A 16,409-nucleotide genomic window follows, 5' to 3' on the forward strand; every position below is an offset into this window, starting at 1 on the left:
AACATTCATTTGAAATTTGTACATCTTTGTACATCTTTAACAATTTATCAGGTGTCAAATACCAACAATATATCATTTTATAAAATTATATTATAATTTAATGTAAATTTTAAACCCTTCATGCACATCTTTTCCCATTGTGTAAACACGGGGAATATTATACTTCAAAATTCTTGTCTATTGAATCATGCAATGCATTATATATTTATTCTCCAAATTCAACTTCAGTAACAATTTATAAACCTTGGCAATAATATGTTCACCATTACCATACAGTACAATTTCAAATTCATTTTTAAGTGAAACTCGTGACTTTTTCTTACCACTGAATCTTGCTAGTCAGGAAAACTGCAGAGATTAGTCCTGGCAGTCACCAAACATCAAGAATTCACTTGAAGGCACACAAAAAGTGGCTTCCTTGTGAGACCTGGGGAAAATAGCCTTATATGGAGACCAGGGCAAGCACATTGCTTTGCAAAATAGATAGGACTAAGTCAACTGGGGTAGTGGAGTGCAGGACGACTGACATCTCGAAGGGCAGGGCAGCAAGGATAGCTAGGCTGAGGCTTCCTGGAACAGCTGCGGCTTCAGAATTACTATTCTTCCCATATTGCAGGTATGGAATGTTCTGGAGACACATGAGTTTTTTCTTCATTAGTAAAACCACCAGAATGGCCTGGGTATCCCAATTTTAACCCTTGCCTCTATAAATTTTGTCTCATCTCATTCCCAGGCTACGTGTTCTTTTTCATACTACAAAACACTTGGTAGTTGGAAAATAAGGAGAATGAAGACAGTCAATCCAAAGTGTCATTAGACCACATATCCCTTTAGTAAGAATCTTTTAGCTGACAGGAATTGAGGAGAAAAAGCCAATACTTTGGTGTAAAAATTATTCTTAAGGACAGAAAACAACCAATGGACTGCTGTGTGACAGGTAACTAATTTACAAAATGAGAAACTCCAACCTAGGCAACAATACCATATTCAAACTCAAATAAAAAATCAAATAAATAAAGCAAATCTTTAATAAGATAGGGGGAAACTGGAGCTCGAAAACTGGAAGAAAGAGATAAATAAAACTAACGTAATAGTAAGCTATTATTATTATAACTAAAGCCATCCCAAAGAAAAAGAAATGCAAGAAAGCAAAATGGCTGTTTGAGAAAGCTTTGCAAATAGCTGAGGAAAGAAGAGAAGCAAAAGGCAAGGGAGAAAGAGAAAGATACATCCAATTGAATGCAGAACTCCAGAGAATAGCTAGAAGAGATAAGAATGCCTTCTTAAATGAACAGTGCAAAGAAATAGAAGAAAACAATAGAATAGGAAGGACCAGAGATCTCTTCAAGAAAATTGGAGATATGAAGGGAATGTTTCATGCAAAGATGGGCATGATAAAGGACCAAAATGGCAGGGACCTAACAGAGGCAGAAGAGATTAAGAAGAGGTGGCAAAATTACATAGAAGAACTATATAAGAACAAGCTTAACATCCCTGATAACCATGATGGGGTGGTCACTGACTTCGAGCCAGACATCCTAGAATGTGAAGTCAAATGGGCCTTAGGAAATCTGAGCAACAACAAAGCTAGTGGAGATGACAGTATCCCAGCTGAGCTATTCAAAAACTTAAAAGACGATGCAGTAAAAGTGCTACACTTAATTTGCCAGCAAATTTGGAAAACTCAACAGTGGCCATGGGATTGGAAAAGGTCAGTTTACATTCCAATTCCAAAGAAAGGCAATGCCAAAGAATGTTCAAACTATCGCACCATTGCACTGATTTCCCATGCTAGTAAGGTTATGCTTAAAATCCTACAAGCCAGACTCCAGCAGTATGTGGATCAAGAACTACCAGAAGTATAGGCAGGATTTAGAAGAGGCAGAGGAACTAGAGATCAAATTGCCAACATACGCTGGATCATGGAGAAAGCTAGGGAGTTCCAGAAAAACATCTACTTCTGCTTCATTGACTATGCTAAAGCCTTTGATTGTGTGGATCACATCAAACTGTGGCAAATTCTTAAAGAGATGGGAGTACCAGACCATCTTATTTGTCTCTTGAGAAACCTATATGCGGGTCAAGAAGCAACAGTGAGAACTGGACACGGAATCACTGATTGGTTCAAAATTGGGAAAGGAGTCCAGCAAGGCTGTATACTGTTGCCCTGCCTATTTAACTTATATGCAGAGCACATCGTGAGAAAGGCGGGAGTAGATGAATCAAAAGTTGGAACTAAGATTGCTGGGAGAAATATCAACAACCTCAGATATGCAGATGTTACCACTTTAATGGCAGAAAGTGAAGAGGAACTAAAGAGCCTCTTGATGTGGGTGAAGAAGGAGAGTGCAAAAGTTGGCTTGAAACTCAACATTAAGAAAACTAAGATCATGGCATCCGGCCCTCTCAATTCCTGGCAAATAGATGGGGAAGAAATGGAGGTAGCAACAGATTTTATTTTCCTGGGCTCCAAGATCACAGCAGATGGCAAATCTAGACAGCATACTAAAAAACAGAGATATCACCCTGTCAACAAAAATGTGTATAGTGAAGGCTATGGTTTTCCCAGTTGCAATGTATGGTTGTGAAAGTTGGACCATAAGAAAGGCTGAGCACCAAAGAATTTAGGCCTTTGAACTATGGTGCTGGAGAAGACTCCTGCAAGTCCCTTGAACTTCAAGGTGATCAAACTGGTCAGTCATAGAGGAGATCAACCCTGACTGCTCTTTAGAAGGCCAGGTCCTGAAGATGAAACTCAAATACTTTGGCCACCTAATGAGAAGGAAGGATTCACTGGAGAAGAGCCTAAGGCTGGGAAAGATTGAGGGCAAAAGAAGAATGGGATGACAGAGAATGAGGTGACTGGATGGAGTCACTGAAGCAGTCGGCATGAGCTTAAATGGATTCCAGAGAATTGTAGAGGACAGAAAAGCCTGGAGGAACGTTGTCCATGGGGTCGGGATGGGTCAGACACAATTTCGCAACTAACAACAACAACAGCAAAAACAACAACAATAGTAAGCAGGTAAAATAAATAACAAGGTTAAGCACAAAAAGGCAGAAAAAAGGGTAGGGAAAAAAGATACAAAACTTTTTACCCTTAAAAGAACTAGCAAAAAGAAACAAACTCATGGAACAGGTGACTGATATTATTGTGGTATGTGATATACTGTATGTTTCATGTATCTGCTTATGCCCAAATAACACCCAGATTACACATGTATTAAATGTATATGTGAAGTACTAGAGGAAAAAGTAAGGGATCTAGGGGCAGCTCTAGCCAAACTCTAACCTACGCAAGAAAGCTATGCCCAAATTGAACCAAATAATGAACAAATAACTCTCAGAGGATTTGATCCTGCTGATAAACCCTTGGAGGAAGACAAATGGAGGTATGTCACACATAGAAGGAAACACAATAATCAAAGAAAGAAGTAGCACACATCTAACAAACCCCTGCTGCTCAATCTAACCCAATCAGAAGCAGCCCCATTAAAACTGAGCAACCGATTTTTCCCCCTAGTTGAAAATAGACGCACAACCTCCCCCTCAAAGAAAATATGCAAACACTTAGAAAAGAGACATCATCCAATATTCCTTAAAACGTCACTTCAAAAAACTCATCTGGAATAAACAGAAAAGCACTCTGGACTGCACCCCCTAAAAAAAGGAAGACAAGTATTGGTGATAGAAGATTCTATTCTCAAAGGAACAGAACCAGCCATCTGCAGACTGGACATACAATCTAGGGAGGTATGTTGTCTCCCTGGAGCAAAAATCAAGGATGTGGTTGAGAACCTAACCAAAATAATTAGGCCCACAGATTACTACTCTTTTCTACTACTACATATAGGGCAGGGGTGAAATGCTCCCAGTTTGGACTGGATCACCTGATCCGGTAGCGATGGAAGGGGAGGTTCAGAGATCCGGTAGCAAAAATCCCTGCCCCCCCCATGCCCAGCTGAGCCACACAATCATCAGAGGCTTTTTTTTTTTACTTTTAAAAGCATTTTTTCTACAACCTCTTCAGCCAAAAAAATGCTTTTAAAAGTAAAAAAAAAAAAAGCCTTTAAAAGAAAAAAAGGGTTTTTTCTTTTAAATGCCTCTGACGATTCAAGCTGAGTTGCCTGATCATCAGAGGCATTTAAAAGAAAAAAAGTCTCTGCCGATCAGGCAACTCAGCTGGGATCGTCAGAGCCTTTTGAAATATTTTTTTTTACAACCTCTTCGCTGAAGAGGTGGTAGAAAAAATAGTTTTAAAAGTTAAAAAAAATTGGCCACGCCCACCCAGTCACATTATCCCCCCCACAAAGCCACGCCCACAGAACCGGTAGTAACAGATTTTAGATTTCACCCCTGATGTAGGGACAAATGACACAGAAAAGGACTTGAAAACAATATTGAATGATTACGAGCAGCTAGGCAAGACAGTCAAAGACTTAGGTGCACAAGTCATTTTTTTCATCTGTACTGCCAATGAAAGGACAACATCCAGTAAGAAAACAAAGAATTCTAGAGGTGAACCACTGGCTAAAGGGTTGGTGTTGCCAAAAAATATTTGGATTCCTGGATCATAGTCTGTACTATCTCCATGATGGGCTTTTGGCAAGGGATGGGCTGCACCTCACAAAGACTGGGAAGAATGTTTTCAGAAAACGACTTGGCTCAGCTTATCAGGAGGGCTTTAAACTAAAATCGAGGGGGGAGGGTGACCAATCTTTAGAATCCCCAGGACTGAATTCCAAGCAAAAACCCCTAGAAAGCAAGTCAAATAATGAAGTAAGGAGGGATGGGAAGGAAGACAAACTCAAACACCAAATAGGAGACATAGGAAGCATATACAGAGTCAGACATAAAGATCTCAAGTGCCTATATACAAATGGACAAAGTTTGGAGGAAAAAAAGTGAATTTGAATTATTAATATATGAAGGTAGATATGATATAGTTGGAATCACTGAAACTTGGTGGGATGAAACCCATGACTGGAACACACTGATGTACTTTTTGATAACCAATTAACAAATAGATATGTAGTTTCACACTACAATAGTAATGGGGGACTTGAATTACCCTAACATCAACTGGAAGACTAATTCTTCACCAAGTGAGAAATCAAATAGGTTCCTGACCAACCTACCTGACAACTTTGTTGTCTAAAGATAGAGAAGGGAACTAGAGGGACAGTGATATTGGACAATTCTCATGAACAGAGAAGAAGTGACAGAGGGATTTGAAACTGTAGGAACCTTGGGTGAGAGTGACCATGTCATACTAGAATTCAACATAACGCAAACACAAGTAATAGAACATAATGACACCAGAGTCATACATTTTAAAAGAGCTGATTTTAATAAACTCAGAGAGAACTTGAGAAAGATTCCTTGGATGAAAATCCTAATGGGAAAAACAAGAATCTTGGGAAACTCTGAAAAATACTATTATAAAAGCCCATACCAGCACAATACCACTGAGAAAGAAAAACAAGAAATCCATGAAGAAACCAGCATGGTTGCACAAAGATTTCTCTGACAAATTGAAAGACAAAAAGGACAAGTACAAAAAATAGAAAGAGGGACACACAACTAAGGCAGAATAGTAGCAGATAGCCAGAATCTGCAAAGACAAAGTCAGAATGAACAAAGATTTGCAACAAAAGTCAATAATAATAATAAAAAGTTTCTTCCAACATATAAATAATAAGAAAAAAATCAAGGAAACAGTTGGTCCACTAAAGAGAGAAGATGGCAAGGAAGTAACAGGCAACAGAGAGAAAGCAGAGCTGCTTCACTCATTCTTTGCATCAGTCTTCATGCAAAAAGAAACTATAGCCCAACCTACTAAAAACACAACTGTAAAAGACAGACTAGAAATAAAAGTTAAAATAAGCAAAAAAAAAAAAAAAAAAAGAAAGAAAGAAAAAAGTAGTAGAACACCTGTCTGATCTTGATGAATAAAAATCACCAGGACCTGATGGATTACATCCCAGAGTTCTAAAGGAGCTGGTAGATGTCATCTCAGAACCACTGTACCACATCTTTCAAAAATCCTGGAGCACCGGGAAACTACCAGAGGACTGGAAAAGAGCTGATGTGGTTCCCATCTTCAAAAATGGGGAAAAAAACAGACCCAGGAAATTGCAGACCAATCAGCCTAACATGAATACCTGGGAAGATACTGGAAAAGATAATAAAAAAACAGATCTGCCAACATCTAGAAACCAGTAAAGTAATAAGTAGCAGTCAGCATGTGTTTGTTAAAAACAGATCATGCCAAACCAATCTTATTTCATTCTTCAACATAGTGACTAAATCAGTAGACTAGAGAAATACTGTGGACGTATTATACTGATACTCGGAGTGGGATTCAGCCACTTCAGACCAGTTTGGGAGAACTGGATGTTAATTTTAATCTGGTTCGCTGAACTGGTTGTTCCAAGGACTGGCTGACCTGGCCCACCACACCCCACCCCTCCCAGGTGTCTCCATGCGGCCCATTTTGGATGCCAGGTAAGTGCAGGGCATGCACGGAGGCTCTGGGAGGGTGAAAAATGGGCCTAAAGGAAGTCTGGAAACGGGCCAGTTTCCGGCCTCTGGAGGGCCTCCAGTGCCTGGGGGAGGCCGTTTTGCCCTCCTGGAGGCTCCAGGAAAGCCTCCAGAGCCTGGGGAGCCCCCCACCATGGTGCAGGAGGCTGAGAAGGCCATGCCCCCATGGCCATGCCCACCCATCAACCGGGCAGCGAAATTTGCTGAATCCAGCCCCTGCTTAGGCTTCATCAAAGCATTTGACAAAGTAGACCACAACCTACTTCTTGGTAAGCTAGAAAAAAGTGGGATAGATAGCATCACCACCAGATGGATTTGTAACTGGCTGAAAAACCCATTAAGGACTACTCAACAAGTAGTTCTTAATGGGTTTACGTCTACATGGAGGGAAGTAAGCAATAGGATACCACGAGGTTCCATCTTAGGCCCAGTACTCTTCAATGTCTTCATAAACAACTTAGATGAGGGAATAGAAAGGGAACTCTCTCCCTCTCTATCTCCCCCCTCTGTATGTCTGTGTGTCTCTCTCTGCTCCCTCTCTGTATCTCTCTCTGTGTGTCTCTCTCTTTCTCCCCCTCTCTATCTCCCCTCTCTCTGTATCTCTCTGTCTCTTCCCTCTGTATCTCTGTGTGTGTACGTCTCTCTCTCTCTCTGTGTCTGTATTTCTCTCCCCCCATCTGATTCTGATATGAGGCATCGGGCAGGCCATGAAGCACTCTTGCAGTGCCTTGCACAGCACAGTGAACTTTAGCGTGCTTCACAATGGGGGAGATGGGGTCCCCTCTCCTACTGGAGGCCATTATGACATGGAGTGACAATGCGATCCTGCCCCACTTGCCCCTAGCAATAGGACGCGGCTTATAATTCTGGCCATCACCTTGCCCTGTCCCACCCACCGCAGCTCTTGGGCCTAGTGCGGTGGGCACAAGCTCCAGCCCAAAGTGGCAGGAGGTGAAGGCTGCCTTGAGCACAAATGTGGCATGAAGGCAAATATAGAGCTGCTTCGCTCCTGCACTAAGGCTCCGGTGGCCCTCCTCCCCCCCTCCTTCTCCTCTCACAACCCCTGGCTGGCTGTGGCAGGGCTGGGAGGGTGCACCATTACTATGGCAACTCCACTGTGCTGTACAGTAGAAGCCATTTTAAGGCAGTACAGGAGAAGCCATTTTAAGGCACAACAGGCTGTATCTTAACAGAACACACACCTCGAGGGGTGTTAGAGGTGTCTTACCCCCACAGTATTTATTTCCAGGGAGTAAGTCATCTGTGTACAAATTTGGTTGAAATTGCTCAAGGCATTCCAGAATTATCTTGGAACACACACACACACACACACACACACACACACCTAGGGGTGCTAGGGGCGTCTTACCCCAGAGTATTTTTTTACAGATAGTAAGTCATCTGTGTACCAAGTTTGGTTGAAATTCTTCAAGGCGTTTCAGAGTTATGCTGGAACATACATACATACATACATACATACATACATACATACATACATACAGCCTTTTTTATATAGATAGATAGATAAATATGACAAAGTTTGCAATATACTAAATGTGCAAAAATATACAGTCACAGTTACGAAGGAAATGTTATTCCTTTGAATTACAGTTATGGTTCTTATCTCTGTTTTCTTAATATTTTAAGTCAAAAGCAGCATAAAAAAATTGAAAGTTGTAAAAATCTTTGTACTCCTTTCTAAAAATTAATAATCAGTAGTTGATGTGATCTATATTCTCCTTAAAGAAAAGAAGCAGTTACTCTCAAGGAGGCATATTAAAGAAGACAGCAAAATATCAGGTTTAAAGAGATTTTCTACCAAGTGCTTTTCCATTCCTATTCATATCTTTAAAGATTATTGTTTATTTAAAAAAAAACTGGAGGAACAGTTGTGGCAGAAAAGTTCCTTGATCTGCTGTATTCTTTTTGCAGAGTTGCTAATTATGAAATAATAGATTACTTAAACCTTTAATCTGAGAATTCAATCAATTTTTTTTCATTTTCATTTTATTAAATTTGTATACCGCCCTACTCCCGAAGGACTCAGGGCGGTGAACAGCCATAAAATAAAACAGATAGATACAAAATTTAAAATAGAGATAAAACTAATTAAATAAATTTGGCTGAACCAATTTTAAAACCCCAATAAATTAAAACCAAATTTAAAATTTCCATTTAAAAAGAGGAAAAAAAATTTAGGTCAGTCCAGCTTGATGAAATAGGAACGTCTTAAGCGCGCGACGGAAGGTACGCAGATCCGGAATCCTCCGTATCTCCGGGGGGAGCTCGTTCCAGATCGTAGGTGCCCCCACAGAGAAGGCTCTCCCCCTGGGGGCCGCCAGTCAACATTGTTTGGCCGACGGCACCCGGAGGAGCCCCTCTCTATGGGAGCGTACTGGTGGGTGGGAGGCTATTGGTGGCAGCAGGCGGTCCCGTAAATAGCCAGGTCCTAAGCCATGGAGTGCTCTGAAGGTGATGACCAAAACCTTGAAGCGCACTCGGAAGACCACCGGGAGCCAGTGCAGCTCGCGCAGGAGAGGCGTTACATGGGAGCGCCACGTCGCTCCCATCACCACCCGCACGGCCGCACTCTGCGCCAGTTGGAGCCTCCGAGTGCTCCTCAAGGGGAGCCCCATGTAGAGAGCATTACAATAGTCCAAACGGGAGGTGACGAGGGCATGAGTGACCGTGCGTAACGAGTCCCGATCCAGAAAGGGATGCAACTGGCGGATCAGGCGGACCTGATGAAAAATCCTCCCGTCACGGCCGTCAAGTGCTCTTCTAAAGACAGCCGTGAATCCAGGAGGACACCCAAGTTGCGAGCCCTCTCCGTGGGGGCCAATGCTTCGCCCCCAATAGTCAGCGATGGCACCAGCTGACTATATCGGGACGTCGGAAACCACAGCCACTCGGTCTTGGATGGGTTGAGTCTGAGCCTGTTCCTCCCCATCCAGATCCGTACGGCCTCCAGGCACTGGGACATCACTTCAAGGGCATCGTTGGGGTGGTCTGGGGTGGAGATGTACAGCTGGGTGTCGTCAGCGTACTGATGGTACTCCACCCCGAAACCACGGATGATCTCGCCCAGCGGCTTCACATAAATGTTGAACAAAAGGGGCGAGAGGACCGATCCTTGTGGCACCCCACATATAAGGGGCCTCGGGGTCGACCTCTGCCCCCCTGTCAACACAGACTGCGACCAGTCGGAGAGAAAGGAGGAGAACCACCGTAATACGGTGCCTCCCACCCCCAACTCTTCCAACCGGTGCAGCATGATACCATGGTCGATGGTATCAAAAGCCGCTGAGAGATCTAATAGGACCAGGACAGAGGAACAACCTCTGTCCCGAGCCCTCCAGAGATCATCCACCAACGCGACCAATGCCGTTTCCGTGCTGTACCCAGGCCTGAAACCTGACTGGAACGGATCTAGATACGTCGTTTCATCCAGGTACTGGGGAAGCTGTCGTGCAACCACACTCTCAACAACCTTCGCCACAAAGCGAAGGTTGGAGACTGGACGATAGTTAGCCAATGTTGCCGGGTCCAGGGAAGGCTTCTTGAGGAGAGGTCTCACCACCGCCTCTTTCAAGGCGGCGGGAAAGACACCCTCGCCCAATGAAGCATTTATAATCCCCTGGAGCCAGCCTCGTGTCACCTCCCGGGAAGCCAGCACTAACCAGGAGGGGCACGGGTCCAACAAACATGTGGTCGCATTCAGTCTACCCAGAATCCTGTCCACGTCTTCAGGGGTCACAGAATCAAACTCATCTCAGATAACATTCTCAGGACCTGCCTCCGTCATCCCCGCTGGATCTACCCAGTCGGAGTCCAGATCTTCCCGAATCTGAGTGATTTTGTCATACAGATACTGAACAAAATCCTCGGCTCTTCCCTCCAAGGGGTCCTCCCTCGATTCCTGGTGGAGCAGGGAGCGGGTCACCCTAAACAGGGCGGCCGGGCGGTTATCTGATGACGCAATAAGAGCAGCAAGATAAGTACATTTCGCTGCTTTTATTGCCACTAGGTAATTCTTAATATGAGCTCTTACCAGTGTCCGGTCAGATTCAGTACGACTGGCCCTCCAACTACTCTCTAGGCGTCTTTTCCGGCGCTTCATCTCCCTCAGCTCCTCAGTAAACCAAGGAGCCAGGTGAGATCGGTGCCGGGTCAGAGGCCGCAAAGGCACGACTCGATCCAGAGCTCCAGCGGCCGCCCTATCCCAGGCGGCCACTAGGTCTCCAGCCGAGGCGTGAGCCAGAACCTCAGGAATTGGCCCAAGCTCCATCTGGAACCTATCAGGTTCCATCAGGCGCCTGGGGCGGTACCATCTCATCGGTTCCGCCTCCCTGCGGCGGGGTGCAGCGGTTCGAAGGTCAAGGCGAAGGAGAGAGTGATCCGACCATGACAAGGGCTCGATGACTATGTCCTCTATCTCGAGATCACTCAGCCACTGTCCAGAGACAAAAATCAAGTCCAGTGTGTTTCCCCCCGTGTGCGTAGGGCCATGAATTAGCTGGGTCAGATCCATGGCTGTCATGGAAGCCATGAACTCCTGAGCCACCTCAGACATCTCACCCACGGACGGCAGGTTGAAATTCCCCATGACCATAAGTCTGGGGGTATCAACCGCCACCACAGCGATAACATTGAGTAGCTCGGGCAGGGCTGCTGCCACGTGGCAGGGAGCCAGGTACGTGATCAGCAAACCCCTCTGGACCCCATGACCCCACTTCACAAGGAGGGTCTCACAACTGGCCGTCTGAGGAACAGTGGCCTCCCTCGGCCTAAGGCCTTCTCTAATAATAACCGCTACTCCCCCGCCCCTCCCCTGTGACCTTGGCTGATGGAATGGCAGGAAGCCTGGTGGGCACATTTCTACCAGAGGGGCCCCTCCCTCCGGGCCCAACCAGGTCTCCGTAATACCCGCCAGGTCCGCTCCCCCCTCCTGAACCAGATCACAAAGGAGGGGGGGCTTTATTTATTACGGACCTGGCGTTGCACAACATCAGTCGAAGGCCCGGGCCCTGAGGGTCTGTACAACCTGGAGAACAAGTGGAGCCTTGGGGTCCGGAGCATGCTACCGCTCGAAGACAGCGGGTGCACGCTCCCTTAACATGATATGGCCCCCTGCTCCCGCCATATCTACCCCTCCCACTCACAGTACCGATGATAGAAACACAATCTGGACAAGCTCGACCCCCCCCATTACCTCCGGATCCCTCATCCCCTCCGTCGCGCACAGTGGCCAGGCCTGACCCTCCCCTTGGTGGGTCTTCCCCCAAACCCACAACCCTAGTTCCAATTTTTCCCTCCCCCCCGGGACCCCTTAAAAATGTACCCAATTTACTTAAAAAACCCCTCAACCCCCTCTTTGTGGCATGCCACCTCTCTGGGCTCCAAAGCCCGTCATCGAGGTAGGCCCTCGATAATGTGGAGGGCCAGACCTGCGAGAGGGGGGAGTCTCGCAGCGCAAGAAGCTCAATGGTTGAATACATCCACAGAATGGGAAAGGGTGAAGATGACGTCTGGCCAGGGTTCCATAAAGTCTAAAGGTCCTGAGGACAAAAGGCAGCAACAAAAGCGTGGGTAACTGGACTCCACTGTCGTCTCACAACAGTGGGAGGAGTCCCATGCCATTCCGATAGATCTAGGGGATGTTCCTCCCAGACATCCTCTCACGATGTCTGGCCAGATGGGATATGTTATGGAAAAGTTCAAAAGCTATCCCCTCTAATAGGGATGGTAGTAGTAACCCGGACTCCCTGGGAACCCACTTCAAGCTGTCCGTTTGTCATATAGTCCGGGGCAGATGGAATAAGCCAGTCCAGAAGGCAGAAGTAGATAGTAAACCCGGGGGCAGAGTTCGATGACACCCAGAAAGATGGAAAAAGTGGCTTACGAGGCAAAAGGCAGCTGGGGTGATGACTATAATAAGGCCTACACAAGCTAAAAAAGGGGGGGAGGGTATGGCCCGAGGCAGCCCACGGCCAGCCCTCAGCCATCCTCCAACCTCTCCCACTCCCTGGTCTTTAGTCATTTTTATCCCCAGTCTGCAGCCCCAATTCAGGGGGGTCTCCGGATTCGGCCAGGAAATGGGTCCATAGAGCCAGCCCCTGACAGGTCCGGGCTGTTGGCAATTTGCCTCTCCCCACATTCGGCTGCTGCCCCCTCGCCTCCACCAACGTCCAAAAATCAATCTTCTCCTTTCCTCTTACTTATTTCTCAATTTATTTTTAGAGCAAGAAGAAAAATTTGAATTTACCATTGTGTCCCTTACTGGCCAGACATGGCACTTTGAAGCTACAACATATGATGCCTGGGTCCAAGCAATAGAGAGTCAGATTCTGGCCAGGCTACAATCATGTGAAAGCAGCAAAAATAAGGTTAGATACACTTTCTTAGTATCTAAAACTCAAATTAATGTATATTTTGCCCTGTTGTGCACCATGTCATCTGTTTTTTAAATAAGTTTTTCCTTTTCTTTTTTTCATTTCCAGAATACATTTGAGATGAACCATTGACTTAATTATTATGATTATTTTTATTCATTCGAAATTCTTACAGATATGCACAAGGCATTTAGAACTATTTTGGAAAAAAGAACACTACTTTGTAAATTTTCAGTTCCTGGATATTGTTATTTCCACATAAAGAGAAATTGTTCATTGCCTTACATTTAAGAATGCTAACATTTTCAGAGTAATATTGCACAAGGTCCATATTTCAGCACAAACTGTCAAGGTTCTGACTGACGAACCCAACCAAGCAAGCACTGTTGAGATGATCCAACCTCTTTATGCAAAACATTATTGAGCACATCATTTCAGCACAGAATGAAAGCAAAACCAGCTCTGGCTAATTCCCGGGCAATTCAATATAATTAAATATGGAATCCTTCCTCCCCACATTAGTGCAAGTCACATTGTCCAATTAGGTGCCCAGGTGTTGTTATGGAAAAACCTCCACGGCTCTTGCAAACTGCTGGAGCATCCTTGATACCCATGAGACAGTTTCTTGTTATCATCTGGAATGCACATTCCAATCTCTCCCTCCCTTATTCCCCCTGTCTGTTGGCAAACTGTGAAGCAGTAAAACTGAAAGCAGCCTGAATACACTTTGAAGCTTGACAGATGCCCACCTCCCCCAACCCCAAATGTAGGAGGTACCTGGAAAATAGCAAACACATGTTAATAGCATTTAAACTCCTTACTCCTTCACTGAGGGGGGGCTGGTTTTGAGGGTATATCGCATGGAACCTATTTATTAAACAACCTGCTTTAATATTGGGGACTTTAATCCACCTTGCTTCCGAAATTGAATAACTCTTCCACTGCACCAAGTATTGTAGTTTCCCTTTCTAAAGTCTGGAATCTAAAATTCATTTAACTTCATAATGCTTTTCACCCCCTACTATTATTGGTCCCAGACCCTCTCTCTTAACTGGCCTTAGTTTAGACCCCACCACTGGCTTGAGTAAGCTACAATGGAATTGTGATGACCCAGGGCATGGCACGAAAGTAACACAACCAGAGAACAAGTCTAACTACCCTTTATTGCTCCAACTGTGCCCCCAAACGTTTCCACATTCACTACAAGTCCTGGAGCAAAGCTCTCACATGCACCTTCAGAAGCCTCTGGCTGCAGGTAGTCCAGTAAGCCAGGTTAACCAAACAGCAACCAGGGCCAGCAATCCAATAAGCCAGGGTAGCTAAACAGTAACCAGAGCAAGAAATTTAGCGAAGCAGGCAAACTGGCAAGCCCCACAAGACATAATACAGCAATCTCCAGGCTTTGGCAAATGCACATGAGGCTCCAAGATTCAATGCTTGTTCCCAACAAATGCTAACTCCTTACATCTCAGTCCCCAGGTATGCCTTGTGAAAGGGGGTGGGGCACTATCCTTCCTCCATCTGTGTTGATCTCACTGTCTCTCTTCCCTCCTTGCTCTCAGATCAGGAGAAGGTAGTCCTTGCTCTTCTCCTGAGCGCTCCCTGTCTGCAGGCTTTACTAATTCAGAAAAGCCTTGCCTGGACTGACTCTGCTCTTCCCCAGTTTCCTCCAAGGCCAACGGAGCCAGCCTCTCCATCTCTGTCAGTTCTTGTTCCAGCTCATCTTCCCCTGCAGATTCAGACTCTGATGGGGGCATGACAGGAATACTGAGTGCACTTTCCCCAGTATTCAAGGCAATTTCAGTTCTATTGTGACTGGGTTAACCACTTTCACACTAGGGAAAGGCCCAATGTACTTCAGACATAGCTTTTTACAGGGAAATCATAACTTGAGATACTTTGTATACAGATACATTTTATCTTCTATGTGAAATGTTCCTTGTGGTGATCACCTATTATCTGCTTGTTTTTTCTGACTCTCTGTTGCTTTAGCTAGGGCCTTCTTTACATTTCCCCACACATTCTGGAGAGAGTCTAGCCACTTCATTAAGGACACTGATGAAGGAGGCTCTCTTGGGTATTCTGACATGGGCACAAACTCCACCCCTGTGGCTATCTTAACTGCGGTGAATCCAGTACTGCTATGCACTGCGTTGTTGTATGCTATATATAGTTGGCATAGCAATGTAGGTACTGTTCCACCATTGCCTTAGTACGTTAGTATGCTAGATCTGCTGCATAAACATCTTGGCTAGTCTCTGGCCTGACAGGAGGCTCAAGCAGACTATGAAGTGAACTTGCTTGGAAAACAAATCAATTACAGTCCACACCATAGTATTCCCTCCACTTTTTGGAAGTTCAACTATGAACTCCATCACTATCTCCTCCCAAAGTTGGGTTGGCTCCACTACTTGCTGCAACAATCCCAGACTCTTTCCAGGCCTTTTTTCATAGCTGCACATGCAGCAGAACATTTTACATAGCTATCTATGTCCTTTTTCATTCCTGGTCACCAAAATTGCCATTTAGCCAGGTGTAAAGTCTTTAGGAACCCAAAGTGGTTAGCCTGTTTGGCATCATGGCTTCGCTGTAAGACCTGTATTCGTAGGCTGTCAGGGACATACAGCTTATCCCCTCTCCAGGCCATTTCCCCACTTAGAGTCAATTCCTCTTGATGGGTTCCGAACCATGCGTCAGTTTGTAGCTCCTTCTTCATCTGCTGTGTCAATGGATCACTGGGGTCTGAGGGTTTCCTTTTCCCCTGTCGCCTGGTGGTTATTTGCACAGCCAACTGCTTTGTGAGGATAATGGGGCTCACCACTTCTTCTCAGGTTGTTTTGTATTGGGGCATGTGGGACAGACAACGCATTAGCTAAGAAATTATTCTCTCCTGGAATGTATTTCAACTCAAAGTTGAACTGGTTAAAATATTGGACCCACCATACTTGCTTGGGGAAAGCTTTCGGAGGGGCCTCAGTGCCTCCGGGGTTTTTGTGGTCAGTCCATACTTCAAAGGGAATATTATTCCCCTCTAGGAACTGCCTCCATATCAACAATGCCCATTGCATCACGAAGGCTTCCTTCTCCCAGACTGCCCAATGTCTCTCAGTCTCATTTAGCTTTCAGGAGGTGTAAGCACACTGTTGTAGTTTCTCCTCTGTGTTCTTTTTAGGGAGTACTGTCCCCACTGCCACAACACTAGCATCCAGTTGAATCACAAATGACTCCTCAAGGTTGAGGTGCCTTAGGACTGGCTCAGCCACAAACAGTCCCTTGAGCTTTTTGAACGCTGCTTGGCATTCTATTGTCCAGTTCAACATCTGGCTGGGCTAAGGTCTCTCTCCCCCTCATCTTGATTTTAATAGCTCCGTTATTGGCAAGGCAATTTTCGCAAAGGATGGGATGAACTGTCTGTAGAAGTTTGTGAACCCCAGGAAACTTTGTAATTGTTTACGGGTTCACGGGGCTTGCCAC

General features: G+C 45.1%; 1 protein-coding gene across 1 annotated transcript in view; it reads left to right on the forward strand.

Annotated features, from left to right (window-relative positions):
* The window catches only part of LOC148116651 (arf-GAP with GTPase, ANK repeat and PH domain-containing protein 1-like), a 1,231,127-nt gene that overhangs the window by 1,048,779 nt on the left and 165,939 nt on the right, over positions 1-16,409 (forward strand). Inside the window, 1 exon segment of the mRNA XM_087887143.1 lies at positions 12,784-12,929. Within this exon segment, the coding sequence (XP_087743269.1) occupies positions 12,784-12,929 (146 nt within the window).

This window comes from Pantherophis guttatus, chromosome 1 (genome assembly GCF_059756535.1).
Source record: "Pantherophis guttatus breed Tessera chromosome 1, ASM5975653v1, whole genome shotgun sequence".
NCBI lineage: Eukaryota > Metazoa > Chordata > Lepidosauria > Squamata > Colubridae > Pantherophis > Pantherophis guttatus.